The sequence below is a fragment of the Martes martes genome, assembly GCF_963455335.1.
Source record: "Martes martes genome assembly, chromosome: X".
NCBI lineage: Eukaryota > Metazoa > Chordata > Mammalia > Carnivora > Mustelidae > Martes > Martes martes.
In genome coordinates, this window is record NC_137897.1 from 61,020,859 (window position 1) to 61,036,589 (window position 15,731).

The window sequence follows — 15,731 nt, forward strand, 5'->3', positions numbered from 1 at the left end:
TTGTTGAAGATTAGACGAGCAGTCTGTATTGTGATTATAAATACTATTCACAGCTGAGCTATGTTGTATGCTATGATTCCATTATGTACCTTTTAAAATTTTCTTCGGAGTTAGTAAGTTTTGAAAGTTGTTTTTTTTTTTTCCCTATGTACTTAACACTGATTTGTTCCCAGTGTGCTCAGACTTCTGAGATAAATCTGTTCGTGTTTATTAGAGATAATCCCCTCCTGGAGTCCTCATGCTTCACTCTAGTTTTCCCTGACTGCCTTCCAGGTTTGCTGTAGAGCTGTTCTGGGATTTCCTCTTGCAGAAGAAACCGCTTTGGGGTAACCCTGTAGGGGATTCCTTTTACCTCCTGTGAAGTGATTCTGATGTCCTTCCGATTCATTTATTGTACTTGTAACTTTCCCTTCTTTTCTCTTCCCTGCCATTTTAATGGAGTTTTGGGAGTGAGCAAAGGTAAACATGGGATTTCAAAAGGCCACGTTTAATCAGAATTTCTCTGCTGGACATTTTACATACTAAATGTGTATTTCACCTTTATGAAGAGAAATAAATTCTTGGAGGATCACAGAGCTACTAAGGCCACAGCAGGGATTCAAGTAGTCCAAGTGTGTCTGATTCCAGGCTGCTTTTTCATTGTGCCTCACTCCCACAAAAATGATCCTTCTAGACTAGGATTATTTGATGAACTCTGGAAAGAAGAGCAGAAGAAATTTCTGGTGGCTGCTTTAAACAAAACCATTCTGAAGTCTTGAATTTTTAAAAAAAATTCATTTGGATTTTAATTAATACTATCCCCGTAATTATAGATAATTTAAAAACGTACCATGTTTCTGCATACCCCTAATGGTACACTGTACCTTGGTATGAGAAGCAGGAATTCTAGTCTCTTCTTTTTAGAGGAGGCCCAGAGGTGCTACCCATAGATCCGGCAAATTAATGTCGCATCCTGGCTAGAACTCTAGCATACTAATGATGAGCTTTCTTCCCCTACCGATTAGCTTTCCCCCAATATTTTATTATTTCATATGTACAGAGGGATTAAAAGAACTGTGTAAATATCATAAACCTGCCAAGTCATCCATCCATCTCTGATTGTACCTTTTAAGTACTTCCTCCTAGACTCTGCTTCTAGGATCATTCCCCATTTATTTGGGTTATTAATTGAGAAAACAAATGGGGAAACACAACATTTGAGTACCTGTGATATGCTTAGGACATAATGGGGGAAATCTAAAAGCATTTATGTCCTGAAGGAATTTACAACCTTTACAACCTAGTTGACAAAGATAACCTATAACAACTTGTGAGTACATGAACTAGAATAGTACAAGGATGTGCTTCCTGATTTAATACAGAATTAAGAATTGTTGATAAAATACTGCAGAGACTTAGGCAGGCATAAGTGTAGCAAATTCAGTTTTAACCTCCAGATAATAGATGTGTATGACTGTACAGAGAAATTGGTCTTTGTGTCATGACTAATTCAGTCTCTTAAGCTCAGTGTTCCCTGTTTTCCCTTGTTTTCCTTTTTATGTCCAAAACTTCCCTCTGGCACATGATACAAATGTCAGAAAGGGGTATAAAATGGGAAGACACCTTTCTCCTACCTCAGTCCCCTAGCTACCAGTTTCCCTCTTTAGAAACAGCCACTGTAAGACTGGTTTCCCTCAGTCTAGGGCTCCATAATGCATATAAAAACATTTCCATGTGTGTATATAAATATGAATTAAAATATATATGGCAGTATATTATATACACTGCTTTGTACCTGCTGTTCTGATTAGTGTTGTCTTTCCTAACTCTTGAGTACTTCCCTTCACTCTGGACTCCTTAGGATCAGTGTCCATTATGTTTTCTCTTTTCCCAACATACTGGCTGTATTCCTATATTCATAATCAGATAAAAGACACTTGTTTCCTACTTGCAAAAGTAAGAACTTGGGACCACAATGTCCTTCCCACATTTACCATCAGGACCTCTTTAAAAAAATTCCACCTGGAAGCTGGAGGACAAGAATGGCCTTGAGTCATTCTAGAAGCTATTTTAGGTAGACATAATAGGGAAGGGAGTTCTGCAAGATAAAGCAGTCTTCCCTTGAAGACTGGCTGACCTAGCAAGTGCCTCAGTTACATGTACAGATTCTTACCAAAGACAGCATGTAATGTTTTTAACAGACTTAACCCATACTCATTTTACTTTTACTGTGAGTCATGCTGCTTCCAAATAAAGGCGGGCAATTCCCTGATTTATGATTTAAGTCACCCATTAAATCTTAGTTGCTTTTTGGACCTCAAATTACTGGATCTTAACTCATTTTCCTTGAATCCCTTAAATCAAAAATGAAAGATAAATGGTAAGTTCAACTTTTTATTAATAATCTTGGAACAAATACATTAACAATTTCTTAGAGTTACAAATCATTTTACAGTTCTGAAGGAATTTTCACATACACCAATTAAACCCTCACAACATCCCTGTGAGGTAGGCAAGGCCGGTGTTACTTTCCTATTACTGAGAACAAGGCTCAGAGGTGAAGTAAGGTCACATAGTTGGTAAATGATGGAGCCAGGAGTAGAACCTAGGCTTTTTGACATGCTGCTTCCCTGAGAACATTCAAGTAATGATACCCTATGCTATATAATGAACATTTTTCTCCTATGATGATCAGATCCGTTTTTGTAAGTTTGGTAATACCTTTTTCCTACTATCCAAAAAACTCAAACTGTGATGAGATGTGTTTTCTGTCACTGGACTCTTTCAGTGTGTCAAGCACCATTCCAGCATGAAACGTTCTTGTGTTTTAAGTTTTGAGGATCCTTGGCTATAAGTTCTAAATTACGATACGATATGAAAATTTTTTTAGAAAATTCTGCAAAAGTAATTCCTATATTGAATGTCAAACTTACTTAAAAACAAAAATCCTGTTTATATTTTTGAAAGCTTTGCAGTCTTTCCCACTAAGATGTTTATATGTGTATACATGGAAAATAGGGAAAGGTATTCAGCAACGTTACTGGGAAACCTATGCATAGTACACCTAAGTGCAGGTCACATTATATTGGCTTGCTTTTGTTGTTGGCCTTTTAGAGGAAGGAAAACCATTATAGGGCTTTCAGATCTGCTCCCATCTCATATATGATATCCTCAGCAACAAGCTAGAAAAATGAATTATACCAGTAGAAGTGTTCAAGCAGTAGTGATCGTAGCATATATGTATGTGGTAGAAAGGAAGAAAAAAACTTGCTCTTCAGTGGTTTTTGCCTAGGTCCAGTGTAATTATACTTATCAAGGCAGATTTTAAGCTACAGCATCATTGCTGAATTTAGAAATGTTAACTTTAGAAACGTGAAATAGATAGAATTACGGACTTGGAATATAAGATAGATAAACTAACTGACGCCAAACTACGTGTTAAAGGCAGAGTAAAGCTCAGCATAAAATGCAATGGATAAAACTCAACTCCTCTGGTATAAAGAGAAAAACAGCAAAGGCATGTAAAGCAGGTTTTAAAAATAGGAAAATGACACTGAACTGTGTAACTGTACTATCTGGAATTACATTTTTAAAACTCGGGTTTTAGCCTTCTGAGAGTATTGGAAGAAACTTAAGCCTCTGGGGAAGAGGTGGTACAGAAAATGAATGGGATCTAAAAATGGGGTTGAGGACTTGGGAGGTTAGGGAACACCAAGAAACATATACTTCAAATGAATATAGAACCCCTTTAAAATCCATCCTTTCCAAAAAAATACTTCCTAAATTTAGAGGTTTGGTCAAAAAAGTCGGTGAAAACAAAAATTACGACTATTTTACCTTATAGGAGAAAGTAGTATTTAAATGTGTATTAGAAATTATGCTGTTAAGACTAGTCCACTGATCAGGCTATAGAAACTGAAAACAATCATAACATTAATCAAAATATTAAGAAACAATTTTTTTACTTGAATCCTAATGAGAAAACATCGGTATGGTTACCTAAGATATCTAACAATTAAAAAAAAATTAACAGTTTAAGCTAATAGGAAAAATACATCTATATTTAAGTTTTCTAAGATAAAACTTGAGAAGATAGAGAATATTCTAGTTCAGTACAGAGGGCTCCAAACCAATTACACTTCTGAAATACATCTTGATTGTACTCCCTACATAGTATCATCATCATCATCATCTTCATGTTTTCTCTTCAATGGGTTTGATTCATTGGGCATGTTCTGTGATGAAACCATGTTGGTAATAAGAATATTTTTGGGCCCAATTATTGAAGGATTAATCAGAACATTCTGAACTGCAGTTGTTGCAGGAACTGTAAACAGGAGAAAACACTCTCAAACTGAATCACCCAAAATCAGAAACATGGTAAATAGTATTCAACAAGGCTAACTATAATTCTAATAAACAATTATAATAGCATGAATTGCAACCACATCATAGAAACTTGGGTATTTATGCTGCATTAAAAGTTGAATTAAGTTTTTTAGTACTTTAAAGTACTTAAACTAGTATCTAGACACATTAAAGTTTTTTTTTAACTACCTAAAATTTTAGTTAGTACTTAGCCATGGGAAGCAGTGCATGGGACTCACCATGGAACATACTACAGGCACATGTTCAGGGTCAGGAATCACATTTCCCTTATATGCCAATATTTTATGTAAGTAGTTTACTATGTACAGTTAGGTGTTACAAGATGTAAAATGAAATACATGCAGTAATAAACTATGCTATAACAGTTCTACTTACATATTATTCCAACTTTACTCCTTCCATGAAGTGAGTAAAGGTATTTTTGTCTGGTGTACACTATATTATTTTCTTGAGCTTTAACCTTAATTGCTTTTCCCTGCAGATGCCTTAGATTTGTGGACCCCAGCTTATTTTAATTCAGTGTTCTTTGAGAATCTGATGGTCATACTGAATACTGTTCCCCTCCCAAAACATTACATATATGTAAAATTTCATACAATTTTAGTAGTGGGCTCATTGACCCTTTTGGAGAACCCTGATGTGGAACATGATTGCCATCTTCTGGGATGCAATTAAAAGAACTCTTGCTGTAGGAATACAAACTGTTCTATAATCACAAGTTACTCTCAAATTTTAAAATTAAAAAAAAAAAACTTAGAAAAGAACCACTTTCAAATCCCCCCATGCCATGCCCATCGTGTTACCTGATTTGACGGGCGTCGACTGAGAGGGTGGAATCTGCACTGTATATCTTTGGCTTGTCACTGACACTGGAGGTGCAGCTTTATTTGGGGCAGACGCTGTTTGCGAGGTTGCTGTAGTTGTAATTAACAGACCATGTTAGTTACATGACTTCCATTATATGGGTTTATATTCTGCACTCCTTAGCTTATTAGAAACTACCAGGGAACTGATGAAAGGTGAGAAAAAAAATCATCCAAAATAAGCAAAGTACAGGCTCAATAAATTAGATGCTAAAAGTTCAGGATAGCATAGTGGTAAAGAATGTAGGCTCTGGAGCCTACCTACTTGAGTTTGAATCTGGGCTTTATCACCTACTAGCTGGATGTCTTTGGGCAAGTTATTTAATCTTTTAGTACTTAAGTTTTCTCACCTGTCAAATGGGATAACAGTACCTGTTACTTGGATTGTTGTGAAAATTAATTTCTGTAAAGCTCTTCAAACAGCATCTGACACTGAATTTTAGCTATATGAAATTGTGAAATTAAGTTTCTAAGCTAGCAGAATAAAGACCCAAGTTTGGTATTCATTATGTTACAGGGCACTTTTAATCTCTGTCTTTTATGAGAATCAGAAGATGTCTACTAGGCTTGTGAAGCTAAATCAACATACATCTAACAAAAGCCTATCAAATATACCCACTTATGGTACCCACGTGGGTACCAAGTATTTTTTTAAGCAAAAAGGCATGTTGGAGATTATTTAGTCCACCCCCCCATCTTAATTCTACCCATTATTCCAGGTACAACTCAGATACCACCCCATTTTATATAATTCCCTTGATTTGCTCAGAAGTCATTGCCTGCCTCTGAAATTCCCTTGTCATAGAAGCCTTTATCAGTATCTTACCCTGTTCACTAAATTACAAGCCTTGGCTGACACTTTTTTATCCATATGAGCATATGGTTTTTGTTCCTTACTCCTAATAGGCACACAACAAATTTTTGCTTAATGAATGAATTCTGCAAGACTCAAAGACATACACAGACATCACAGCTCTCTTAAAAAAATGCTTTTATGGAAACATGTCTGTTCCTAGTATTTCCTTTGGGGATACAGGCTTTCCATACATCCCTTTCCCCTGGAACCAGCAGTCTGCCCAGGGAAGAGCTGCCAAAAAAAAGTACAACTATCCTTCCTAGGGACAAAGAGAAAGCCTAAATGGGGGAAGAAAGCTCACAGGTACCCAGGAATCTGGCTTTAGTGCTTTCTCTCCCCAGCTCAGGAGGTGAGGCCTTACTCTAACATATGTTCATTCCTAGGCAAGTTTTCTGACGTATTAAGGGTCAGTTCAAAGAATTAGGTCAAAGTTAGTGAAACAATACTCTTATTTTGTCAAGGGAATTCACAATAGGTAGATGTTTTCTTGGCCATTACCACAAGGATTTGTTAACACTTAAGTAAGTGTGGACTTTGATCTTTAAAATTGAACACAGCAGATGCTCAGATCTTGAATGCTTTATAAAATTCATTTTTTTAAGTTTAAAACTTGTATCTTTAATGCTAGATTTCAGCAGCTCCCTCATTATAGATTTAAAAAAAAATCTAAAACATGTATAGTAAATGTCTAACTGGGATAAAAATCACAACTGACAACTATAATTGGTTTACTTGTCAACATGTGTAATGGTTTACCACAGCCTAGAGTTTTCAAAAAGACTGGTATTTGCTGAAGTAGTATGAATCTGCAGATAAACAGTATATGACCACAAAGTCACACAAATTATATATGCAAATTTCTGTCCACAAAGATAACATGCAGGTAAATTAGAAGTGTACAACTAATACTATACCAGGTTGGTTTTAGAATGTTAACATGAGAATATGAAGAGATTTTCTACACACTGCAAAAAATCAAATGCTGCTTACATTAGAGCTATATGACATTTGTAGGGCTCAAGTTGTAAGCCAAAAGAGCCAAAAAACCCCCCAAAACAAAACAGGTCAAAGAGAAAGATTCTTTCTGAAAATACTTTGATTATGAAAGAAATCTGGCAGGAATATAGGACCAAAAAGGTCGGGAAATCTAAATCCATTTTTTCCTTATTCCCTAAACAATAACATTAATAAAAAAACCCATAATGGTTTCTAAATACCATTCTCCATTAAAAGGAACCAGGGCTCTTAGGAGAAGGGGCTGGTAGGGCTGGGGTTAGGAAAATTAAGGGGAGCTTAGAGCATCTTGTGCCAGGAAACAAGAAATACTCAAAAGAATGATGGAGACCTGTCACAAAGGGCACAGGAGACAGCTTGAAGGGGCAATATAGTTGACAATCTTTTGAAAAAATTAGTATTAAAAACAATGATTTTTTCTTTGAAATACTTAAGCTTTTTGTACATTTTAAACTTCTTTCTTTTGGTTGCATTCTCTTGCCAGCTTACTCAAATTAATTTCTCATAACAAGCAGGCTATTGCCATGAGTGTTTGGAAACTTGATTTGTATAGAAGGCAGAAAAAAAACACAGCTTAAACAGTTTTTGGTACCTAGTTTATACCAACAACAATGCTGGGTAATGTCTAATTCTGTACTCATTTGGGATAAGATACTCCTTGTGGCTTTCTCATTTTGAAATCTGATAAAAATACATATTTATAGTTTTACTAGAGGACAAGTAAATGTATCAATGTTAACACACATTTGGGAATTTCTGACTCAGCTTTTGAGTTGGATTATAATTCAAAATCCAGTGCTGAGGCATTTCATTCTCTCACTTACCTACAGTAGGAGTGGAAGGTCTGCTACTAACAGCACCAACACTTAACCGCGGTACTAGTCTTCCCTGGTTAGGTCCCTAGGGGATTTAAAAAACTACTTTTAATGTTCAGATCTGACCCCTAAACTTAACAGGAATGAAGTTAAGATTGTTGATGTGAGTTATTAATGGATAACCCTTGGCAAGAATGTCCTGTTTTTGTTCCATCAGTGTTCTAAATCCAACATTTAAACTAGGGTCTTCACAAACATATATATTTCTACATAAACATGGATATGAGCACACATACATAAAATTTTTTATAGTATTTAGGTTTAGGGTAGAGTCTTACTTGGGGATGACAGCTAATATCCTTTATGATTTTTAATTTAACTAGTCAGTATCTTAACCTAAAAAGAAAGACACTCTTACAGCAGAATGTCAGACAACAAAGGCAGCTAGCTGAATGTGGGGAAAACTTTTTCATTGGTGGGAGAGCCTTAGGTCATATTTCAGAAAGCGAGTCCAATTCCTCATGGTATACCATTTACTCTGTTACCAGGTGCCACAAACAACTGATGCAACCTAAGTACTGGGAGTTACGAGGCCTGGGAATCAGTCCCAGATTTGCCACTAATTCCATAGATGAACTGAGGATTAGTTCCCTGATGTGAAAATTAATTGTTGAGTTAGATGAACACTAAAGTTCCTTTTCGCTCTAAAAATCTTGCACCGTGTATTTTAACGAAGTAGCTAATTGCAAACATATTTTCAAGGCCATACATGTAAAAAATCCTAGTAAATCATCTTAGTCTTTAACCTACTAATCCATCTACAGGACTATGCATTTTACAAATTCCCCTAACACATCTCACCTTTTTAAAAAACTAAGCTGACCAGAAATTCTTACCTTTTTAATTAAGGACTTCAGCCTGTAGTTTGGAGCTGTTAAGCAGTATCTGTCAGGTGGCAGTCTGGGTCCTGCATATGGCTTGATCAGTGGTAAAGGGGTTTGATTTTTCTGCCTTGCAATATCGAGTAAAAACTAAAAAAAAAGTCCTTATTAGAACTACAATTTAAGAAATTTTATGTAAAATGAACTTCAAATAAGTTTGCTCACATCTCTCGGAGGAGGAGAAGTAAAAGATTGATCAGCCCGACACTGGATTGCCAGTCTCACATCATCTGCATCAACATTAGGTTTCTTAGCATGGCTTGAATAAATTTTTGCATCATCCAGAATTGTAGTCACATATCCTTTAACAACAAAACATTATGAAGCATGAAAACAGCTTAATATTTAAGGTCACTTTTCTTAACGGGAGGTTCTACTGACTTCTAGAAAGTTTATGAATTTTGCTTCTAGTATCTAATTTTCCTATCTACATGGCCAATTTTAAACAGACAGCACGGTATAAATACTACTGTCCCCTTAGCTTGAGCTCTCTTACTGCTCTAGGCTGCATTCTGTGATACTGTTCAAGCAATTTAGTTGAAAATGTTCTTAAGATAAAAGTGTTTTCAAATTCACAAGTTAGGCGAACTTTTGTTAACTTACGGAAAGCAAATTCCAACATTTGATTTATAACCCTTGGTTCATACTCCGTAATTCCCATATCCTTCAGGATTTGTGCCATCACCTGTGGATTCGAATAAAAACGCCAGATGCATAATCTAGGTACTGGAAATCAAGACTGGACCAAAGGTAGTATTATGATAAAAGTCCCCCCTTCTTTGGGCTCCAGACTTTTACTCACATACTTTTCCTCTCCAGTGTCAGGATCACACCAAAAGCCGTCCTAACTAACCTCTGCTGAAAACTTTTTTTTTTTTTTGGCGGGGGTGGGGCGGGGGCAGAGAGAATAAAAAGGCCCGGGTTGGCTTTCCCCAAGAAAAGAGAGGGGAGGCTACAGCTGGTTGTCATTTTTGGATGCGGCGATGGGGGAAGCTCGCAGCAGAATACTGGACGCGAGAGTCAGGGCTCACAGATCTGGCGAGACGACAAAGCGTCTGGGGCCCAAGGCCCAGGAGACAAAGCTGTGTGGCTGGACTGCGCACTCCAGCGGGTCTTAAGCTACCCCCTAAGCGGGTCTGCCGGGGTTGCGGGAGAAGTGCCCCGGGGTCCAGGGCACCTCCGTATCACACTCTTCCTGGTCGCCCCGATTGGGCTGAAGCGGGAACGCGAGCCGGTCCTGAGGCCCTCCGCCAGGGCCTGCCTCCCGAGACCCTAGCCGCGCCTAGCTTCCTGCCCCGCCTCTCATCCTTCGCACTTACCAAGGCATCTCTCGGAGCGTTCTTAGGAGGCGCCATCTTGCCGGACTCCATGTTATCCTGCCCCTCGTCATCCGGGGAGAGAGGGCTTCTCGCCGGCTCCTCGCTCAGGCTCCACCCCTGCGGGGTGTGGAAGGCGGGGTTACAGCGCCGGCCCGGCGGGCTGCTACTTTTAAGCAGCTACTCAACCGGGTGGAGTTTGAGGATAGCAGGGCTATCGGTGGAGCGCGGGCTCAGGAGGATTGGAATAGACAGGTGAGTCTTCCCTGACGAACCCTCGGCCAACACTTGGAAGAGCCAAGAAGCATTTTTCTAGAGCAGTTCTCCGGGAAAATGTACCAAATGGGTCACCCTTGTCTTTTCTGGGACCCCTTCCTCACACCTTCGGTGCTGCTACTCTGGCCCCTTCCATTTCCCTGCAATGCCCGCAGGGGCTCCCTCCACCTGCCCCTGTGATAGGGTTGCGGGTAGGAGGGGAACACCCAGTTAAATTTGTCAGATCCACGACGAATACATTTTTAGCTAAAGTCTATCTCCAGTATTACATGGGCTATACTTACCTACAAAATTACTTGTGGTTGATCTCACATTTAAGTTTAACTTGGCGTTCTGTGTTTTTCTTCAATAATCTGACAACTCTACCGTATAGCCTGCTCTCCACACAGCAGGCCTTTGGTCAGCTCTCATTATACTCGAAGCCCTGCTATTGTCTCCCATTTCATACTGATGAAAAGCTTAAAGCCTTTGTGGGCCTGCAAGATTCTCTGCTAGATCCTCTCCAGCCTTGTCCCTTGGCCCTGAATAGTTTCCTCTCTGTCCCGGCTGAGGCCCTCCAAGGGCTGTCACTTTGCCTCACAGATGCCCTCCTCTCCCCAGTCTCCACACAATAACCTGAGTGATTTAAAAAAAAAACAAAAAAACCAAAAAACCAAAAAACAAACGTACATCAGTTAAGCATCTCTGGCTTAAAGTGTCCCTTAAAGTATTCTTTCTTATTCCTCCACAATCCACCAATGCCCTAGTGTCCTTTGTCCCAGGAAGAGGCACTCTGAGCTACCCAGACCAGAAACAGGAGTTATCCATTTATGCAGCCCCCCTCCCTGCAATCTACACTCAGTCTACAGCAGGTCTAATCAGGGCCACCTCCCAAAGTCGCACCATGTCAGTCTGTGCCTCCACATCCTCATTCAGTGCTACCACGCGAACAGTCCAACAGCCGTACTCACACAAGACTATAGAAATAGGTCCTCGAAATAGGGCTACCCTACATTATTCACACAACCAAAGGGATCTCTTAGTCGTAAATCACATAATTATATTCCTTTCTTTAAAACCTTCTAATGGCTTCCTTCACAAAACAAATTTGTACTGATTTCAGGGGGTTAGCAGACCCTTCAGTTTTGGGCACCAGCTTACCTCATCAAGCTTATCTGAATCAGTCATCCACCAGGCAGCCATCTTGAATTTTGGGCAGCAGCCCCAAGAACCGCATGTTCTTTAACACATTGTTTCCATTGGGAACCCTGAACCCTGAACCTTCCTGCAAACACCTTTCTCAGCTCACTTTGAGCAATTACTGTGTAAGACTAATAATGATTTTCTCCCTTTGGACTAGGTAGTACATGCACAAGGTACAAAGTTCTAAAAAATACATTTAGAAAATAAGAAAAAGAAACCCCCTCTGGCTTATTCCACCCACTAATTTATCTTTCACAGAAGGCACCACAGTTTACCAGTATCTTGTCTATGTAATTTACAAATATCATCCAAATGGTACTATACTGTTGGGGTGACCAACCTTTAGAGCACCAACAAAGGACACAGCTATACTAGATGAAAAGACCTGTAATATGTAATAAGTAATTGTGCAGAAATGTTATTACTTTAAATAAAAATATGAAAATAAATGTTTACTTAAAATTATGTTTTTCTGTATTATTTCTGTTACATGCTATTATTTAAACAAAACAGTAGGACTAGTTAACAGTTAAACAATTAGTATGAATAGTAGGACTAAGTACTTTGTACATTCCTATCCCATTACAGCAATTTAGTTTTTTTTTAAAAAGATTTTATTTACTTATTTGACAGAGAGACCACAAGCAGGCAGAGAGGCAGGCAGAGAGAGAGGAGGAAGCAGGCTCCCCGCTAAGCAGAGAGCCTGATGAGGGGCTCGATCCCAGGACCTTGAGATCATGACCTGAGCCGAAGGCAGAGGCTTTAACCCACTGAGCCACCCAGGCACCCCTAAATGTAAGACTTTTAAAAAGGAGAATGTAAATACAACATGATGATTTAGACATATCTGTAGCCCATATTTAGTGAAAAATAACAACAAAATGTTTCTTTTGACTCTGTGGTACAGTAGGATATTTTACTCTTTCTGTTTCTTTTCCAATAATATTTCTCTGAACTGCCTGCAGCCATTAGGGCATCCTTGTTTTCTTTTATGTAGTGGTTAAACTGCATATAGTCTAACATAATATTCACTTTGATATGCATCTCTGGTCTTATTGAGCCTACATTAGACTGATTCTTGGTGTCAGTCCAGTGTGGTGCCGTAAACCTAAACGACCTTTCAAAAAATAAGTATTTGAGAATGTAATATTCCTCAGTACTACTTACTAGGAATAGCAGGTTTTTAGATATGTAGGAGTTGGTTTTCAGTTCTCCAGAAATGTCTATTCACTTAGTACTAGAGGCTGGTCTTGGTAGACCAGCTATTTGTCAGTCAGTTAGGCCCTTTGCATCCATACATTCATCCTATGGGTTGTCCATGACTAATATGTTCACCATTTTTTAACATTCCAAAGCACATTAGATTGTCATCATAAATTAAACCCTTTTTTAACCCCCTCAGGGAAAAAGGTTTTAAAGCACAGAGGTAATTTCAACTTACGAAATTGAAGTTGGATTCAAAGTAAGTTAAAATTTTAGTAAAGAAATGAGAGTCCTGTTTAACTTGGGTACCTTTCTGGCGAGTTTTTGTTGTTGTTCTGAAGTAGTCTTATTTCCAAAAACTGAGTCTTTTTTTTTTCCTGTATGAGTTTTTGTTGTTGTTCTGAAGTAGTCTTATTTCCAAAAACTGAGTCCCTTTTTTTTTTCTGTATGAGTTTTTGTTGTAGCCTACACATAACATCAGGCAGCTTGGACGCAGTTAATTCTTTTCAAGTCTCCGTATGGCCTCTTCAAAGATTACCAAGCAGTTTTAGAGAGACAGAATATACATCTCTGTTTTACTGTAATCCTTTCGCCATTCTCATCCTCAGTATACTTACAAATTAAAGGACATTTTCTTTGTATGATGTATGTACACTTAGCAGATAAGATCTTTTCATTTTCTTTGGTACAAAGTTTATAGACTGAATGGAATATGTCAAACTTTATATTTGTATCTATGCTTGAATATGAACATAGATGAGAAAAATATAGTTTGTATTTGGACAAGATATCAATATTCTTTTGTTTTGGGGCATCTAGGTGGCTCAGTCAGTTGAGCATCCAACTTTTAAGTTCAGCTTTGGCCCTGATCTCAGGGTTGTGAGATCAAGCCCTGCATTGGGCTCTCTGCATTGGGTGTGGAGCCTGCTTAAGATTCTCTTTCTCCCTCTTCCTCTGTTCCTTCCCCCCTAGAAATATTCTTTTATTTTTTATAGTATTTTAAAAACTAAGGTATAGTTGACATACAGTATTAGTTTCAGGTATACAATGTAGTGATTAGATATTTTTATACATTATGAAATGATCAACATGACAAATCTAGTTACCATCTGTTATCATACATAGTTATTACAATATTATTGGCTATATTCCCTATGCTGTACTTTACATCCCAGTTATTTATTTTGTGCTGGAAGTTTGTACCTCTTAATCCTCTTCACCTATTTTACTCATCCCTCCCAACCCCTTCCCTTTGGCAACCACCAATTTGTTCTCTATATTTATGAATCTGTTTCTGTTTATTTTTTTTATAATATTCCACATGTAAGTGAAATTATATGGTAATTGTCTTTCTCTGTCTTAGTTTATTTAGCATAATACTCTCTAGGTCCATCCATGTTGTCACAAATGGCAAGACTTCACTCTTATTTATGGCTGAATAATAGTCTGTTGTGTATATATACACTACATCTTCTTTGTCCATTTATCTATTGGTGAACATTAGATTGCTTCTGTATCATGGCTTCCATAAATAATGCTTCAATAAACATAGGGACACATACATCTTTTTGAATTAGTGTTTTTGTTTTCTTTGGATAAATACCCAGAAGTGGAATTGGTGGCTCGTATGATATTTCTATGTTTAATTTTTTGAGGAAACTGTTTTCCCCTTGGTATATATTTTTTAATTTGATTGTTTTTTGCCACTGAGTTGTATGAATTCTTACCTTTTAAAGATTTATTTATTTCAGAGAGAGAAAGAGAGAGAAAATACCTCAAGCAGACTCTCCACTGAGTGCAGAGCATGATGCAGGGCTTAATCTCATGACCTTGAGATCATGAGCTGAGCTGAAACCAAGAATTGGACACTTAACCAACTGCACCACCCAGGAGTCTTGGGTTGTATGAATTCTTTATAGATTTTTTATATCAACCCATTATCAGATATGTCATTGGCAGGTATCTTTTCCCATTTAGCAGATTGTCTTTGTTCTATTGATGGCTTCTTTTGCCATGCCAAAACTTTTTAGTTTGATCTAGTACCAGTTGTTTATTTTTGCTTTTTTTTTTTTCATTTTGCCTGAGGAGATAGATCCAGAAAAATAATGCCAAGACCAATGTCCAAGAGTTTACTGCCTGTATTTTATTTTAGGAGTTTTATGGTTTCAAGTTCTTTAATCTATTTGGTTTATATTTGTATATGGTGTAAAAAGTGGTCTACTTTCATTCTTTTGCCTGTTGTTGTCTGGTTTTCTCAATGCCATTTATTGAAAAGAGATGGTCTTTTTCCTACTGTAAATTCTTGCCTCTTTTGTCATTGAATTTTGACCATATAAGTGGGTTTATTCCTGGGTTCTCTATTTTACTTCATTGATCCATGTATTAGTTTTTGTGCCAGTGTCATACTGTTTTGAATACCATAGCTTTGTAGTATAGTTTGAAATCTGGGAGCTTGATACATCCAGCTTTATCCTCCCACCCCATGTCAAGATTGCTTTGGCTCTTTGGGGTCTTTTGTGGTTCCATACAAATATTAGGATGATTTGCTCTAGCTCTGTGAAAAATTCTCTTGTTATTTTGATAGGGATTGCATTAGATCTGTAGATTTCTTTGGGTAGTATGGACATTTTAACAATAACGGTTCTTCCAGTTCATGAGCATTCTTTGTATTGTCATCAATTTCTTTTATCAATGTTTTACCTCTTTCATCTCTTTGGTTAGGTTTATTCCGAGGTATCTTGTTATTTTGGGTGCAATTGTACATGGGATTGTTTTCTTAATTTCTTCTTCTGCAGCTTCATTATTGGTGTATAGAAATGCAACAGATTTCTGTACATTGATTTCATATTCTGCAAATTTCCTAAATTTGTATATCAGTTCTAGCAGGTTTTTGGTAG

General features: G+C 37.7%; 1 protein-coding gene across 2 annotated transcripts; it reads right to left on the bottom strand.

Annotated features, from left to right (window-relative positions):
- Positions 1-467: 467 nt before the first annotated feature.
- Positions 468-10,378, bottom strand: TAF9B (TATA-box binding protein associated factor 9b). 2 transcript variants are annotated; one of them, XM_080794929.1, is made up of 7 exons: positions 10,177-10,378; positions 9,461-9,542; positions 9,023-9,159; positions 8,813-8,947; positions 7,926-8,001; positions 5,172-5,282; positions 468-694 (listed from the first exon to the last, which is right to left on the bottom strand). In XM_080794929.1, the coding sequence occupies exons 1-7, from the start codon at positions 10,225-10,227 to the stop codon at positions 681-683; spliced, it is 606 nt and encodes a 201-aa protein (XP_080651055.1). In that variant the 5' UTR covers positions 10,228-10,378; the 3' UTR covers positions 468-680. The 2 variants fall into 2 exon arrangements, with proteins under 2 accessions (XP_080651055.1, XP_080651054.1); XM_080794928.1 differs by lacking the exon at positions 468-694 and adding an exon at positions 2,362-4,306.
- Positions 10,379-15,731: the final 5,353 nt, after the last annotated feature.

What these genes read in the sequence shown, in the direction of transcription:
- TAF9B (XM_080794928.1), bottom strand. Translation starts at nt 10,227, where the DNA reads ATGGAGTCCGGCAAGATGGCGCCTCCTAAGAACGCTCCGAGAGATGCC. An exon ending in ACGCTCCGAGAGATGCCTTG is followed by an intron (nt 9,543 to 10,176) that starts GTAAGTGCGAAG and finishes TCGAATCCACAG; the next exon opens with GTGATGGCACAAATCCTGAA. An exon ending in TGAAGTCCTTAATTAAAAAG is followed by an intron (nt 8,002 to 8,812) that starts GTAAGAATTTCT and finishes TAAATCCCCTAG; the next exon opens with GGACCTAACCAGGGAAGACT.